Here is an 18,316-nt window from a genome sequence, read left to right as displayed (position 1 = left end):
TTGAACCTGGAACCTTCTGTAGGCAAAGCATACTTTATCTCTTTAAATTTCTTGATGTGTTAGTACTTGGTTCCTCAACACATTATGATTTGTGACTGAATATGTGAACTGAATCTACTGCAGAGTAATTTTGTTCATTCATTAATCACCCCCTTCTACCTTTCCATCCAGTGGGCCCACAAGATGGTATACAATTTGTGTATGCAGTGATTGCTCTATGGTGGGTCACTGGCGCATGCAAGTCAGTACTTAATGTTGCAGTTGCCAGGTGATGGCCACACATGATCTTACCATGTTGCACGTGTTTCACTCATTGCAGCATTTTTACTAGTAAATATAGAGGGGAAACCACCTCATGGTGAGTACTTAACTGAAAAGGTAGATCAACCCCTGGGCCATTTGCAAATGGTTACTATTTAGTTTCATAGAAAAGGGTTGGTGCCGTTTCTTGTGGGGAAATGGGGTGCTCCCTCCAATGACTTAATCTGGCATATTCTGGTTGGACACTATTTTATTATCACCCTGTGCTGGAAAGACGCAGCTGGACTATTAATCTAACTATGCTATGAAAAGTTCTGGAGCTTTGCCATAATGGGAAAATTAACATGCTATCTAAGAACTCTGAGAGATAATAAAACTACAGACTACACAAACTGGCAAGATTTTATTTCGTTTATTGATAATAATGATGCATACATACAGGTGCCAGATGAATACACCTGTTTCTTCTTTTAGGAGCCAGTGGAAAAAGCAGCTGCTTTCAAACCAACAACATGCTGACCTCTTACAAAGCAAAATGATAGTTTAACTATCTAACCCAGCTCACCTCCCTATATTTTCCAACATATCCTCTTGCTTATTCAACTTTTTGCTATCATGGGCTCCTTGGGGAGGAAGGTTGGTACATAATTTCAATAAATAAATAATATGCAGATGGCTGTACTGATCCTACGTTATTTATGTTTCGTATTACGTTATGTGTTCGTTTCTTTGAGATATATAATTTTCAAAATTAACACACCCCCAAAGAAAAGAAAAAGAAAGAAAAGCCCTGGTGCCATTTGGGGTTTGTTTCTAAGTTTCTTCCTGCTGCTGTAGCTACACTACAAGATTATTTTTGTAAATAGCATGAAGAACTGCCAGCAAGAATTGATAAATGTTTGATCAAATGGGTTGTTTTCCTTTGCTGAATGACACTGATCCTGAATAGTTTACACCACTGTACAAATCTTGCAGCTGCAGAGTGATTGCCTTTAAAACACTGACATTTCCAGTACATAATATTGCAAGTAATTAGTGACACCAGGGCATTACATGTGTTCCTTGTGCTACAAACAAGCAGCCTTACTCTGTCTTCATCTCTCTGTGTGAATGTAAATCAGGAATAATGGCAGTGCAGTTAATAGGGAGTACTGGTCCCATCAGATTAGTGGGAAAGAAAGCATAAACCTTTATCAGGCTAGATCCATCCTGTATGCTAGTAAAGCAAAAGGTGCTCCGGTTTGCTTTGGAACGTTGCCCCAGAATGAAATCCCATAGTCAAGAGATGCTGGGGGTGAAGTGTGCATGCACACGAAAGCTTATACCAAGAACTAACTTAGTTGGTCTTTAAGGTGCTACAGGAAGGAATTTTTTTATTTTGACTATGGCAGACCAACACGGCTACCTATCTGTATCAAGAGATGCTGACAGGCATGTAGGTCTATATAAAATGGCTTTTTCAGTTGCTGCTTTCTAAACATGTGTTGAGAACTATCCAGAAAATGAATAAAGGTGCCTATTTCACAGCAACACCGCAACTGCTACTCCAATTGTTGACTAGTTGTCTACTATCTTTACAGTGTTCATTATTTCAGGAAATCTCGCAATGCTCCTGTAAGGTTGGCCAGTATTAATGCTCCCAAGAAAGAGTATATTTTCTGGAGCCAATTATTGAGTTTGTGGCTGAGGAAGGATTTCACCTGGGGATTTAACTGGCTCACATTCTTAGCCACTATGTTTTTGAGGATCAATTTGCTTGTGCTGGGCATTTTAGGTATTGCAAGCCTCTTGGCCATTTTTGCAGACACATATTGTATTTTATTGTGTGGCTAGGGAAATGGAAGCCCTCAGAATTGAAGTTGTGAATACACTGTTGTGTATTCTGCATCCTGCTGTCCCGCATGGACTCTTCCCCCAGGCTCCGTGAAGATTCGGAATACAGACCCTGTCTCCACATTGAAAAACCTCCCATGGAAATGAAACTGTCTCAGCACTGCTGTGATAGAAAGCCTCTTTGTTTAACACGAAGCATAGAGAGAGCTATTGTGCTGCCGAACTGAGGTGTGCAAATTGCTCCCACCCCTGTCACTTTCTAACAGGATAATGTAAAAGTCATTCTGCAGGGACAGGAAAAATAATAATTTGTTAATTCCCCTCAGTATTCCACACTTCTTCGCCGTGTAGCTAATTTTCTCTGAATACCTTATTAACATTCACAATGGCTTTGCAGGCCCACCCTAATAGCTCTCCACTGAGGCAGGAACTGTGAAGGTGAGAGCTGACAAAGATGCTATGATGATTTTTCTCCCTTCCACGCTTCTAGGGTTTATTATTCTGGCTTCCATCCTTTGAGGGCTGTCCAGATGATGAGAGTGGCCAAACTCCAGTGCAGTCACGACTTGTTTCCTCAGGCCCTGGAAACCTTGAAGGAGGTTAGTTTTGCTCGTTCTGCTTCTACCCTTTCCCCTTTCCTTCGCTCTCTAACTGCTGCCATTTTCCTCACCCTCCCAGCTCACCCCCGCTGCTGAAATATTAACCACCAGTCGTTTTCCACCCACCCCACCTCTGCATTTCCTTTTATCCACACTGGTACCGTAGGCAATAGCTGCGCAGTGAGGTGATGGGTCATTGCTACTTACCTAGTTTCCAGGGGTGACTTCCTTTAATATCAGTTGTTGGTAATTACTGTTCAGTAGCTGGGGGGTATCATTAATCACCCCTAACCTTGAGTGGCAAGCAGCTATTAAGATGGACGAATGAAAGAGTATTTCAGTGCCTTAGTCTGCTTCTCATGCTCCCTTTAAAATATTGATTATGTTCTGCCTAGCTGCGTGGGGAATACAGACTAAGGAGTAGGTGAAAACACATCTATGTGTCGGTAATCCTAGACAAGGAAGGGGTACTATATCGATCTGAAACTTTTAGATTAGGATTTTAACATAAAAATGGCAGAGGGGGACCAAAATCTTAAATTGGTAGGCTGGCGTCAGTAGGAGTTCACGTCTAAAATTTGATTTTTGACAAACGTCATGTTCAAATGCTGCCATTGACAATAACACCTGATTTTCAGCTGGCAGTCTGAGTTGGAAAGCAAATGTCCCGTGAATTCTGACAAGTTTTTAATTAACAATGTCTTTTAAAAGTCACTGTGAGTGGAAGACAGTGGTGGCTGTACTGCATTTTATATTGTCAATTTGCCAGAGGGATTCTAATTGAATCAAGTGCAAAATGGATTTTAGGATAATTTTTGTTTTTAATGGGGGGTGTTATGATATTTGATTTTTAAAAAAGAAAGAAGAAACCTTAACAGACTTCCTTTTAGAATTGTTAATAGTTTGCAGGCTGATTCAGGATTAAAATCTGTCTCAAATGCACAAATGTTCATTATATTTGGAGTGGAACATTTAGTACTCCTGCTTTGTGGACATGGTATGTGTATTCTTGCATTGTGATCACTTCATATTTGTTAAATCTGTGACCCACCTCATTCTAAGAGGTAGCAACACTCTGTTATGCCCATTGAACAAAAGACCTTCCTATGTATTAATACAATATAGTGAATTAAAATTATCACCTTAATCCTGAGCTTTAAAGGTAGCCCAAATAAGAATATTTACAGCACCTCGAGAAAAATGTTACAGCTTTACTCTCTCTCCCTCCCTCCACACATTCCGTTAATAGTGTGCTATTCCACATGAGCTCAATTCCATGCTACTCCTGTGCTTATTTCAGCCAGCAGCTGCCTTATTTGGAACTTCTCATCATGAGCTTGTGATAGAGTCACAAAGTGCAAGGTACATTAGGGTTACCAGACATCCCTGGTTCCCGGGGACAGTCCCTGGATTTGCAAATCTGTCCCTGGGAAACGTGGCAGCAGCAGCCTCAGCAGCCCGGGGCCAGCCTGTTAGCGCAGTTGGCTCTGGCTGGCTTCAGGAGCTGCTTGCTGCCGAGGCGCCCACCATTTTTCCTGTGCCACGGCAGCGAGCCTTCCCTGATCTGTCAAAACAAGGGGGGGAGGGGAAAGGAAATCAGGGAAGGCGGGCAGTGCACCATTGCCCAGTTTTTTTAAAAAAAACCACCACTGTGCATTTATGTTTCACAGGGTGCAAAAGAAGGGCTTTGCACCTTTATGCATGTGTGCTTGGGCCCAGGGTCTTTTGCCTCACCATCCCCACTATTGACTCCCTGTTGCTACTCAGCTTCACCCACAAAAGAAAGGGTCCCCGGATTCATTGCAAAAAAATCTGGTAACCATAAGGTACATGGTACATATTTGTGAATACACAGTATAGTATTCTGACAATTGCCTTGCTTACTGCACTTCACTAATTGTACCTTTTTAAACTTGTAAATGTATCTTAAGTACTAGTGTGACTTTCTTCACTAAGGACTTAGATCAAATGAGGATTCTGAAATTCAGTTGAACTAGTGCAATACTTATGCATGATAATGGTTAGAACTTGAATTGTTGTTGGATTTTATGGTGTTCAGTTCTGTACTACATCACTGATCCAGTTGAACTCAAGACTGTGTACTTACAGAGTTGCAGGTCGCCTCTTATCTAGGCACTGACCAGGCCTCTCCTCCCTCCTTGCACTGTTTTGGAGATTCCCCTGACCCTCCGCCAAGCCATTTTCAGGGGGGGGGAGTGGGGAACCCCCATTGCGCTAGCAGACGTCCTTGCATGGGCTGTGACTGCCGGGTCCAGTTAATTGAAACCGGCTCGTTATTTAAATAGTGCACAAGAGAAATGGCTTAGTCCTTCCTGAGCTGCACTGTTTCAGACTGCAGCTGGGAGATGTCAGAGATTGCAGTCGCATATAACCTCCCTGCACATGGAAAGGGATCTAGTCTGCTGCCACTATACCCCGTGATACAGGAAGGTTGGTTCTGAGTGATTATAATAATATATCAACTTGTCAGCCGAAATATATATTCCATCTGTATCAATCCCCTGCTGGGAAAAGCTCAAAGGAACATGAGCAAAAAGCCCTTCTGCTCCAGAGTGATGCTGAACTCTTTCTGACTATATGTCATTTGAACTGGTTCTTTCCAGCTTGCCCTGTGCATTATTAACTGCATGTGTGATTAAAGTAAAATGAGTATGGCTTTCTAGACGTTTGTCCTTCCTTTGCTGCCTCTAACAGGCATTCATTTTAATCAAGGGACAAAGCAGAAACAGAAATGATTTCCTCAATGCTCTGTCCTTTTGCTTTGTAGAGCATCAGCATCATGGAATTTGCTCCCTCCTTTCATCATGACTGAGCGGTGCGGCAGCATATTTGCATACTGTTACATACGCTGATGTTAGGTACCCTGTCCAATCCCAATGCAAATTAGACACAAACGAATGTGCTGGGCTTTTATTTGCATTCAGAGGCACATTCATACCAATTATCTAATGAGGCTTTCTATTCTTGGGTAAGACAACTGTGTGGCTTCTGATACCGTGGCCTGTCTCGTATTTGTGTGCACAGAATAGTAATAATAAATAATAATAATAATAATAATAATAATAATAATAATAATAATAATAATAATAATAATAAAACCAATTCCTTAAATCATGAGAGAAGCCACTGGCCCTACGGTGCTCAACAGTCACTATGATTGTTTTATCCTGTGGAGGAAACAGCTGTTGTGTAATGACTTCTGTATGCACACATTGTAATATTTAGCTTAGGCTGCAATCCAAACTCCTCTTTCCTGGGAGTAAGCCTCAAATAAGTCAGTATGACTTATTTCTGAGTAGACATGGTTAGGATTGCATGGTTAGTGTGCAGGCATTTTGTGATCAACCCATACACATAGCCCAAACCAGGCGCATAGCTCCAGCTCCCGCAGTCTGTTCCTTGGGCAGCATTGCATGCAGATCTGCGTACGATTTGGGCTACTCTTGCTATCGGTTTAGATTTTTGTTTTCCTTCAGTTCCTTTGCACCTTATGGTGCCCCTGCTCTCTTCGCAAATGAGCTTCTCTGGAAGCAGGACCTGCTTATGGAAGGTGCCGAGGCCATGTTCTCCACAGCTCCTAGATCTTCATGACTCCACTCCACTCTAGGCCTGTTGGTGTCATCCTGTCATCTTGCACTGAGTAGCTGCTGATAATGTGGCAAATCTCCTCTAGTGTGGCCACATGTGTCTGTATTCCTCTTTGGACATCTGCAGATGAAGAGCGTTGCAAATGGGCACAACGAAAGGAAAATTAAAAGAAAAAAGAAAAAGCAGAACTTTCCAGCCAGAGCAGTTGAGAGGCATGCAATAAAGAATGATGGATTACCTGTCTGTCTTTTCAGGCTTATGATATCATGAAAGTGACCCATGGGACAGAACACAGCCTAGTGCACGACTTGATGATGCTCAAAGAAGACTGTGAGGCTGGCCTGCCATTAGAATGAAGAAGACCTGCAAGAAGACATTGGAGAAAGAAAATGTCTCCCTACACAATCTATGTAGTAGTCAAGATCTCATTAATCAGAGAACAGTTAGGAAAAGGTTCCAGTTGTTTTGGTGTGTAACCTGTATATTGTTTCTTCTGCTAATTCTTCAAGGGACCTTTCACACCAGTTTCTTGATATTTCCACCAGAAGTATGCTGTCTGCAAAACAATGTGTTGACAAAGAAACTTGGACAGTTCTTGGTAAAAGTACAATATACTATTAATGACGTAGAAAATGATAATTTCTGGAAATAATTTTCTTCATTTATCATGGTAGCTAAGGTACTCTTTATATGTCATGGTAACCAATATTAAACAAAAATAAAATCTTATATCCAAAGTCTTTGAATTCCATTTGTATTGCTGCTTTCTCTCCTGCATTGCATCACTTCTTTTCCTTTCACATGCTGTCATTTTGAGACATGGAATGATCCTGTCGATGAATTTGTTTTACATCCTTTCCAGTTTTAGTTTGCCTAGAATATCCACCATTAAGTACCATTAATTTATTAACCGTGGAATTTGCATATGCAAGTTGAATCTGTTCTTCTAAAGCTGTAAATTGATTCAGCTCCTCCATACTGATTCCTCTGAGTTATACAGACTGAATATCATCTGAGCTTGATTGGTGCATGTCTTGGGGTGATTGTCTGGCTATGTTGGGTTCAAGAGGGATGAGGTAGGTTTCATAGGAAGGAAGGAAATCATATACACACTGATTACTAGTGAGTAAACTCAACTGAACATAATTAGATTTTCTTCTGTCTTAACATGCATAGGATTGCAGTGCCAGCCTTCTTTGTCATTCAAACACTGTGTTTAGCCTTGTACTGATGCCTAGGAATGTGATTTCATGTACCCAGCATTTGGAAAAGTGGTTACCAGTTTTTAACATATGTTGTTGTTTTTTAATCTGCATGCGTTCATATCTTCCTTTGCAACCAAGAAACAAGGAAATGCCTTATTCCAATTCAGACTGTTGGTCAATCTAGCAATCTGACTGGCAGCAGATCTCCTGGGTGTTGGGCTAATAGACCTTGCTAAAAGGTTCTCGAAGCTTGGACTCTGTACAGGGCTAGAAATGAAATCTTAAAATTCCCAAAATCTGCAGTGGCTACTAGTCAATTCACTAATAATATAAATACGGCATGTTGTTTCTGATGGCAGCTACAGTGGTACCTTGGGTTAAGAACTTAATTCGTTCCGGAGGTCTGTTCTTAACCTGAAACTGTTCTTAACCTGAAGCACCACTTTACCTAATGGGGCCTCTCACTGCCGCTGCGCTGCCAGAGCACGATTTCTGTTCTCATCCTGAAGCAAAGTTCTTAACCCGAGGTAATATTTCTGGGTTAGCAGAGTCTGTAACCTGAAGCATATGTAACCTGAAGCGTATGTAACCCGAGGTATCACTGTATTTGTTACCCCAGTTTGCTGCATTCTTCGGAAAGTCTTTTAGCTTCCCCTCATATTTAGTATGAGGAAGGGCCAGAGCTCAGCAGGAAAGCATCTGCTTTGCATGCAGAAGGTGCCAGGTTCAATCCCTGGCATCTCCAAGTAGGGCTGGGAGAAATCCCTGTCTGAAGCCCTGGAGAGCTGCAGCCAGATGGTGTAAGCAATGCTGAGTGAGGTGGACCAATGTCTGACTTAGCATAGGCCGCTTTCTGTGTTACCAACAATAATGCATTGAAAGAGAGAGATTGCCACTGAGCAAGACATTTTAGCCAGTTGCCCTTAATTTTTTTAAGCTTTAAGTGGATGTTAACAAAGCCAAATATTTCTATAAGAAATTTAAACAGAAACCATTTACATGTTTTGAAAGCTTCACATAATAATAATAATAATAATAATAATAATAATAATAATAATAATAATAATAATAATAATAATAATAATACCAATATTTGCCAACCATCTGACCGGGTTTCCCCAGCCACCCTGGGCTGCTCCCAACAGAATATTAAAAACACAATAAAACATCAAACTTTTAAAACTGCCTTATACAGGGCTGCCTTTAGCGTTTGTCCCTCTTCCCTCCTCCACCAGGACAGTTTACTGCTTCCTTCCCATCCATGACTGTCATTTTATTAATCTCTAGTCAGCTTCTTCACAACAATAACTTGACACCATTCGGTGAGAATACATTTCTGAGAAAATGAACACTCCAGGCATGCTTTACAGCCTCATCTCATGAATGCAAACGCTGGAGACTCATCTCCCCTCAAGTGTTTTGAGCAAGTTATGGTGAGTGTAGCATTGTGCACTTGAAAAATTGAAATTTCGGGAAAGGTTGAGTCATGTCAGCCACCCAATGAGTGCAATAATCCAAGGAGAACTACTGTTGTTGTTGTTGTTGTTGTTGTTGTTGTTTTAATGGCTGGTTAAGAAAGGGGAAATGTTCAGGGGGAAGGCCAGATCCAGGCATTAAGGACCAAACTGGAAGTTTAGTAAATTGCATGAATTCAATTAATTTGCATGTTAAAACAAGCACTCGTAAAATATGTGTGGGGGACACTTAATAGGCTTAGGACCATGTGTGAGCCAGTAAAGGGAGTTTCTTTTTACCATAGTCTCAACGAAAATTGTCCCAGCAGCTGCTCTTTGCAGTGGTGGGAAGCCTCTGTTAAACCTGTCCCCATGGTCCTGCTTCTGCCCTCACAGCTGCTATTTTCATTTTTTTGTGGCGCCATGTTAATTGTATCCACACAGTGGCATTTCTAGTTTGGCTCTTAGCAGTGTTACTGCTGTTGCAAAGTTTTAAAGAGATGGGCAGCTCATTCTACCATTTAGTGGTACTGCTGTCTCCAGATAGGTGTGACACCCTGCTGAAAGGATAAGCCTGAAAATCACTATACGAATATCCCAAAGGCACATTATATTTCCTACCCTCTGCTGGGCACATATGTACCTGAAATTTTGGAGATCTAGCACGCTATATGTGTAAGCAGTGCCTTTATTGTGATAGTCCTTACTAGAGTGGAGTACTGGGAACTCTTTAACCTCTTTTCCCCCTCTGCTGAAGGCAGCTATCTTTTGCTGGTAGTCACAGCACATTAATCAATATGGAACTACCATCACCTCATCTTTTTTACACCCACACCCACTGTGTGTATAAGATGCTCACATATAACAAAGGTAGACCCTTTGATAATTATTTTCTGGAGACCTTCTGAGTGGGAGCTTCACCAAAAGTGCGGTTGTACCTTGGAAGTTGAATGGAATCCGTTATGGAAGTCCTTTCGATTTCCAAAATGTTTGGAAACCAAAGCACGGCTTCTGATTGGCTGCAGGAAGCTCCTGCAGCCAATCGGAAGCCGCAGAAGCCCCGTCAGACATTCAGGTTCCAAAGAACGTTTGCAAACCGGAACACTCACTTCCGGGGTTGCGGTCTTCGGGAGCCAAAACGTTCAACTTGCAAGGTGTTCGGGATCCAAGGTACGACTGTACGGCTAATTACATTTCTTAGAAAATTTCCTAACTTGGGCTGTAAATCTCTTCCTGTGCAATCCTCAGTAGGTGTACTCAGAAATAAGCCCCTCTGAGTAGATAAAGGATTGCAGTTTTTGATGACTAAATCTGGAATGCCTGCCTCAGTAGTTATGCAGCACATTAAATATATTAAACCTTCTACGTTATCATACAAATGTTCCAGAGTAGGTCACAATGGTTCTTATTCTTAGAGAGAAAGTATGGTGACTAAATGAATGCTCAACAAATTTTAATTTAGAATCCAAAGAGGAAGATGCTGGATTGAGATATACCATGCATTTTGGAGACATTCAGTTTGATGAGGGACACAATTATTTGTTACATGGAGGCTAACTGCTAAACCACTAGACCTGGTGAGGAAAAGGATACATTTGTCCGTTTCGCAAACAGACTCAACAAACATTGGTACTCCCAGGATATACACTTAACATTTGACGTGGAGACTGTCAAAGTTTCACATCTTTTGTACAGAAATGGAAAGTACTCCCTTTCATTGATTACAGTTTATTTCATTCTTTGTGTTTCCTCTCGGCAGGAGCAATAAATGAAACAGGCATTTATTTTAGTTTGAGAGTTATTTGTTGGACAATTTAATTTCTGCAGGGTAAATGTTGGAGAGAGACAGAGAGCGGCAAAGGCAGGGGGGACCTTGTTGCTCTCACTGTTCTTTTACACACAGTGTGGGCGATGCTGGAAAAACAAAACCAGCCAGTTATAAAGCTCAATGAGGTTTAAATAGTAACTTTGTGTTGACTAGTTAAATAGCAATTTGTACTCTTATCTGTTTTACTGTATTTGAAATGTGTCACAAGCCACCTCAACAACTTCTAATAGTAATTATTATTATTATTATTATTATTATTATTATTATTATTATTATTATTAGAGTTAGAGTTAGAATTAGAAATACTACTAAATAAAAAATACGTATTTTGTGCTTGGGATAATAAATAAAATTCATAACATGGAGCCCAGAGATATAAATGATAAAACCTGAAATTTCAGTTCAGTATAATTTCTACATTACAACAGAACCAAATTCAGTGCAATGTATGATAATGCTAATTCTACCTACAGGCCAATTTCTGTCTTCTCACATGATACACAATTTGCTGAAGGATCCGTCTCTGTTTCAAACGGTAACACTTTTTTTGCTCCTCACACCAAAGTTTCACAGAAACTACATTTTCTGTTACATTTGATCTGACAGCTTCCCTTAAATTCATCACAGACGATATCAGTGGCAGCCAAGGGAGTAAAAAAGTCAGCAGAATTGATTTGTTGGAAGATTGGAGAGTGGCAGCCTAGACTGTGGGCACGAGGCTCTGCTGCTGTTTGTCAGCAGTAAGACCATCTAACAAGAAGAGATTTTCTGACTTTGTCGTATAATATCATTTATGTTGCTTCCTTTACCACAGTAGAATGCTTTCTCCTTGAGTCCACGGGTGGGTCATCTGCGCTCATAAAGTAAGATCAGATTCACTCTCTCAGTGACTGCTGCATCTTTATTTCTTCTTAAAAGGCAAAAAGTAGGGGAAGCCAGGGGAAGCCACAGAACCATGGAAATTCACATGCCCTTCAGTTCAAATCATTCAGGGTTGTAAATCTTCGAAGCTGCTGGCACATACCTGCTCTTTAGTGAATGTGCCACTGAGATCCTGTCCTCTGCTCTATCAATGCAAGATATTATGTTGACTGCTATATCAAAAACATTACTTCTGGGTAGTGGGTCCACACTTCTGGAATGAAGTCCCCCATGAAATATGAGTGTCTTCAAGTTTTCTGAAGATTTCAAGATGGGAAAATGAAAAGAAGAAAGAAATTCATTCCCCCACTTTTCCTTTTTGATGTGTTAATTCCTGCTGTTGAATGGGTTGTAATGTACTTTTGATTGTATAGTTATTGTGGTTTGTTGCCTTTTTATGAAATTGTGCATATTGCCTCGGAGGGAGGGGCAACTGTGTTCCATAAGGTTGTCAGGCAATAAATAAATAAATAAACACACTAAAACTTAATTGATTTTAGTGGGGTTGGGTACACTTCTAAGGGTCTCCAGGTTTTGCCCTGTATATTAGGATCAAAACATGAGTGGTCCGCGCCCCCCCCCCCCGCTTTGTGGCAAAGGAAAAATAAGTTTTATTCTCAATAGGATGGGTGAATATGTCATTTCCGATCCTGCCATGTCTCAATTTTCCAATGTTCCGTTCAGTTTTCCACATTTCTACATCTGTTTCTGGTTTGTTTGTTTGTTTGTTTGTTTGTTTGTTTGTTTGTTTTTTAAAAAAATCTCATAAGATGTGCAAATTTCTCCTACTACCCATTTTTGTGTGCATTTTTGCATATTGTACACATTGATGCAAAAGAATTTCCCCTCATGTAATGCATTTTAGTGTGTTATTTTCAGTAGTATATGCATTTATATGCATGCTTATCACTAGTATGTGCATTTTTGTGCACGGTGATCGGCTGCAGAACTGCATTGCAAAGTTTGAATAAGTGAATTTCAAAGGATAGCTGTGTTCACAAATGGCTTTGGAAAATGAAAAAAAAAGTTTGCTTTTAAATGTGAACTGAATTGAATTTCCTGATTTTCATGATTATCAGAAGTTCAGATATGAGACGACTTCTGTGCCATCGCCTTGGCAAAGTGCTACAAGAATCACAGGAACCAAGCTAATGACTGCTGAACTGTCCACAGGGAGATGTTGGTTCACAAACTGTGTCTCTGAATGAGTGAGCCCAGCTGGGACCTATTTAATATCATGTCACACAACCTTAATATTTGCCTACTGGTGTCTCTTCTTAGAACAAAATCAACATTTATTTTGTTTTTGCAATGGCCCTGGACACTATATAATTCTTTACCTATAATTATTTTGAGAGATTGTAGGTTTGAAATAGGGACCGTAGAGATTCGTTCTCCGAAGAAAATGAAGAATTCAGTCTTGGTATTTAGGCTCTGCACAATCCTATGTATCTAGACCATCTAACCAATTCCCAGTAGCTCTTAATGAGATTGAGACTTCTTAAATGTACATATACATAGAGTTGGGGTTGCCAGTGTAGCTCTTGTGTGTGCAATGGCACCCTTGAGAGCGTCCTCTGCTGCCCCCTGCTCACTGTTGCCATTGTTTTGAGGTGGCAAGGGTGATCGCCTCATTTAAAAGCTCTCTGGGTATCATTGGAGCAATCGTTTTCCTAGCCACATCTACCTCACAGGGTTGTTGTGAGGATAAAAGGAGGAGGAAAACATTCCAACTTGAGCTATTTGGAGAGAAAGTAAATGTAATAATAAATTAGTGAATTATTACATAGCTAGATTTTCTGATATACCTCATGCCTGTGTGCCCTCCTTTATCTCCTTTTACAGATGTTAAAACGAAGTACTGCAAAAGCCCATTCTGTACGTATTTCCTATAGCTATAAGAAAAAACAGCATGATAGAAAATTGGCATTCCTGGAGGGTTAATACTGTTCTGTTCACAACTGCCAGAGCAAGTAATTCATCATGCCTCGCCATTGGGAAGCCGGAAGATTCATTTCTGAATAATCAGTGGCAAAAAGAACCAATAAATAATAATATTTAAAAGGTCATTGTAAAGAAGAGATAGAATGTGATTGTCCCCTTCCCCCTTTTTTCTAAAGCCTTTTATGTGAGAATTAGTCAAGAATTTATGGCAAAATGTAGACAATCTGAAATTGCCTTTCATACCATTTTGCACTTATTATGAATATTTATTCGTTTTGCCCTTTATGGCAAGTCTGCAACTCAAGAACATGGAGGGGAGTGAATTCAGAAATGGTCCTTAATGTCGTCTCTTTTGAGGCATTCTAATACTTTAAGATAGTTTAAAAAATAAAAAAGTACCACACCCAGGATTTCACGTGAGCTTGAAATGAAGCCAAGTCAATCAGTGACGAGAACACCCGATGATATGATTCTCTGTAAGCCAAGACAGCTTCATAGAAGATCCCGATGTTAGCTACTAAGTGTCCATGTTTCATCACACCTGCAAAGAGCCTCGTTAAATCAACAGCATCACAAATTTTTGAAGCATCCAGATTTTTGAGGCCTTAGTCTTTTCAACAATCACGACACATCTCACATCTAGACGGGTGGAACTCCTATAACTTCTTATTAGCTGTAGATAGAGTGAAATCTCTGTCCCCATTTACGAAACAGAAACCCAACCAAAACAACAGGATTCTTTTGTGGCAGCAAACACCATGTTGTGCAGTAGAGAGACTTACTTACAATGAGATTCATCATATTTTTACGGTCCTCCCAAGTGATGTTAGCTACAAATGCTAGTTCTGCTTACTACCTTTTTGTACCTCCTCCCAAAATGTTAGGACAATGTGCAGGGTTTTCTCCCATATTATCCTCTCAAAAATACTATGAGGTAGGTTAGGCGGAGAGATTGTCACTGGCCCAAAGGTCACCCAGCAGACTTAATGGCTGATCAGGAATGTGAATCTTCTCTTCCCCTCCCCCTTACTCTTTCTGCTTATCACAGTTTGGGATTAGGAAGTGGATAGACAGCTGTGCTTGTGCAGGCATCTGAAATGTTATTTTAATAGTATGAAGTATAAAGTCTGCCACTTGAATAATAACAAGCATCAGATGAAGGAGGAATCGGAAAGAAAGAGATCTGAAGCTGAACATAGGATTATCGAGAGTCAGAAATACAGCTATAAAAATGGAACATAAAAGTCCATTGATGTATTAATTAGGTGTTATGCTTTTAACAGGGCAGAGAAGTATTAAAAGCATTCTTAATAAGGATGATTAAAAGCACACATTTTTAATCATCTTTATTAACCACAGAAGTATGAGAGTTGTACAGCGGTATCACCAGGTAGGGAAGATGAGGCATTCTTGCTTCTTTACCTGCCACACAAAGAAACCGGACTAACAAGATAGGCATCTACAACTTTTCAGCGTGTCTCTTAGCCCATTCCCAGCACTGACAAATGTCCTTGTGTTGGCTGTGTCTGGAAGTGCTGGTGATCAGTGGCGTAGCGTGGGGGGTGCCAGGGGTGCCAGCCGCACTGGGCGCAACTTCTGGGGGGGCGCGCTCGCTGCCTCCGGAGTCGCCGAAGAGCCTCGGGCGCAGGCTGTAGCTGGCAGTGGCTCTCAGCGCTCGCGGCGGTCCCCGCGCGTCAGGGCCACGGAGGGCGCGCCAGGCAGCCCCTCCTCACCGACGGGCAGCGTTCGCCTGCGGGGCTCGGCCAGCGCGCTGGGCTGGCCGCGTGGAGTCGCCGAGGAGCCGCCGCCGCCTGCCATGCCGCCCTGGCTGCTTCAACCGCGTCCGACAGCCGGCTCGAGGCTCCTTCCAGCCGGGTCTCCTGACGGGGCGCTGCGGGCGGAGGCTCCGGCACCAAGCGCCACGCCGCCCAGGCTCGGGTCGCTGTCTGGACGCGCGCAGCCCGCCAAACGCGCCATCGGCGGCGCTCTAGTGCCTGCGCGCCAAGACCGCCCACCCGCCCCAACGGGGCCCCCCCACCCGCGCCGGAGGCCTGCCGACGCACTGGCCCCAGAGCCGCCCCCTCCTCGCGCCAGAAAGAAGCCGCGTCAGGACTAGCCGGGCCGGGGAGGGAGACCGAGAAGGCTGCGCCGCGACGCCCAAAGACGCGCGTCTTGTCGTATTAATGACCATGGTTAGGTGTTAGGGGGCGCAAATTACTTGCCTTGCCCCGGGTTAGGGGGCGCAAATTACTTGCCTTGCCCCGGGTGCTGATAACCCACGCTACGCCGCTGCTGGTGATACAGGAGCATGAATGCTGTTGTGGGCCAACTGAACTTGGCTGGAAAAAAATCTCATCAACTCTTTTCCGTATGGCAATAACTATTCCGAGTTGCATCAGTCAAAATAAAGCTTCAGTCTCTATGCAAAATCAATATTTTGCCTATGTACATTACTCTAGGCCTAGAGGCAAAAGACTTGCTTGCTAGGCTGGGATTTTAATTTAATCTTTGACAGATTTTGTTACTGAACATGTTCTGTAAATCACATTGGTCCCACTCACATTGGTGCATATTTTATTGTAAATAAATCACACTGGAAAGTGTTTTGAATTGCAAACAGAATGGGATTAGCCACTGCCTTTTGGGGGTTGTTATTGTTTCTGCTCACAGCCCTAAACAGAGATCAAATGAGCACTGGAAATTCCAAGGATTAGGTGCCTTCCAACAAATTTCACTGCAAACGCCAGAATTTTAATTTTAATTTAGCTGGTGGCTTCACAGATAACCTTTGGAAGGCAAGCGGCTTAGGCTGCTGAGGCCCAAAGATGCAGCCTTGGCCTCAATCCAAGCTGTCCTCTCTTAGGGCAGAAAAAGTTGCTCAACACAAGGCATGGCATACACTCCATCTTCTTCTTCTTTGTTGTTGTTTTTTAAATGTGTCTTGTGTTCCCATTTTGTATTTTTATGTTGTGCACTGCCCTGTGATCTTTGAATGAAGGGCAGTATACAAATTTAATAAATAATTACCTGTTAGGGATGTTTGCTGCTGATCTTGGGGGGGAAAAATTGGTGACAGGGTGGTGGGATAGCCAGTACAGAAATACTGTTGCTATTCTGCTTTGCTATTTTCCTGGTTGTGCTATTTTCCAAAGTATATAATCTTAGCCAATGAAACACGAAAAGTGGCTACAGCTGTTAATACTGGTCATTGACTGTAAGAAATTGATTGATTGACTACAGCTGTCACTAGGCTGTTGAGAATTGTTTTTGTCTCTTCTCTCTCTCCTCCCACCCTTGACACTGTTCCTCATTTTTCATACTTTAGCATCAGTGCTAGTCAACATGCAGTTTGAAATGTATTACTGTGGTACCTCAGGTTACAGACGCTTCAGGTTACAGACTCCGTGAACCCAGAAATATTACCTCGGGTTAAGAACTTTGCTTCGGGATGAGAACAGAAATCGTGCTCTGGTGGCGTGGTGGCAGCGGGAGGCCCCATTAGCTAAAGTGGTGCTTCAGGTTAAGAACAGTTTCAGGTTAAGTACAGACCTCCGGAACGAATTAAGTACTTAACCCGAGGTACCACTGTAAAACATTGTATGCTTGGGTTTAAATGTTTTCTTGCTCAGGGGTTAGCCTGTTGAGTTAGCAGTCTTAATCATGGGTCTTCCATTCTGCAACTGGAATTGCAGTGGAAGGGAAATTAAGTGTTCAGCTCCATCACTATCATGCGTTGAGCAGGCTGGAAGTCTGGATGTATTTGAGTATACAATGTCAGCAATGTTTGATACTGTACATGGCAAGGCTTGCAGGCAGTGATCCTTGTTGTGTTTCTGGGTGTGCTGCACTGGTGCTGGCTCACCAGAGCAGCTTCGTCACACTGGCCACGTGACCCGGAAGTGTCTCCGGAGAGCGCTGGCCCCTGGCCTCTTAAGTGAGCTGGGCGCACAACCCTAGAGTTGGACACGACTGGCCCGTACGGGCAGGGGTATCTTTATCTTTTATAAACACCCAAGGGTGTGCCTGTTTTCATTAATGAAAAGTTGGGAGATGAAGTGCTAATTGAGGCACTACTGGAATTGAGTTTTCTAGAACTGATGTGATCACTTTTCTCCTTCCCTAATTTTTTTGGCAGGAGACTGATTGGTGGATGTGTGAAGCTGTGCTCCAGTAGCACAATGTTAAAGCAGAGAGAGTGTTTCTTGATGTGGCTTTGCTTGTGGAACACCAGGTGACTGGATTGCTTTTTATGAGGCCAAATCTATGAGTGTTTTGGCCTTACCAATATACATAGCTGAGGATGGGAGGAAATGTAGATTTGGTCATCATCTTAGTCTTTCCCAGCAATCTTTTGTTTAGATCCCCACAGTGGTATCAACCAGTGATCTTGTAGTAAATAGTAACCTTACTGGTAAAATCTTTTAATCCCTTAAAATGTCTATTACTTCCTTGGGGAATCATTTAATTATCCAGCCTGTGGTGGAATCAGCAAGAATCCAATTCCTATTAGTTGTTTAAGGCAGTGCTGGCTCTCATGTGCACATCTCCTAAAGTAACTTTGTAATACTGCATTATTCGCTGGCAAAAACCTGCTCCAGAAACCTGTGGGAAGGAACCAAGTGTTTTCACTGAAGGAAGACTTCCAGGGAAGCACAAGAATTG

General features: G+C 42.1%; 1 protein-coding gene across 7 annotated transcripts in view; it reads left to right on the top strand.

The window, feature by feature from the left end:
- Nucleotides 1-18,316, top strand: part of SMYD3 (SET and MYND domain containing 3) — a 349,420-nt gene that overhangs the window by 327,566 nt on the left and 3,538 nt on the right. For 3 of the 7 annotated variants that reach the window (XR_014006410.1, XR_014006411.1, XR_014006413.1), the window contains exons 11-12: nucleotides 2,585-2,693; nucleotides 17,790-18,316. Coding sequence is in view for 3 of the 7 variants with exons in the window: in XM_081188127.1 (XP_081044253.1) it covers nucleotides 2,585-2,693; nucleotides 6,557-6,658 (211 nt within the window). In the remaining 4 variants the exon portion in view is untranslated. Of the gene's footprint in view, nucleotides 1-2,584; nucleotides 2,694-6,556; nucleotides 7,042-17,789 lie in introns of those variants that run through there. The other 4 variants (XM_081188127.1, XM_081188126.1, XM_081188128.1 and 1 more) reach the window with 2 other exon arrangements.

Source organism: Podarcis bocagei (genome assembly GCF_964188305.1).
Source record: "Podarcis bocagei genome assembly, chromosome: 3".
Taxonomy (NCBI): domain Eukaryota; kingdom Metazoa; phylum Chordata; class Lepidosauria; order Squamata; family Lacertidae; genus Podarcis; species Podarcis bocagei.
The sequence above is the reverse complement of the archived record's forward strand: the minus strand, read 5'-3'. Positions and strand labels throughout refer to the sequence as shown.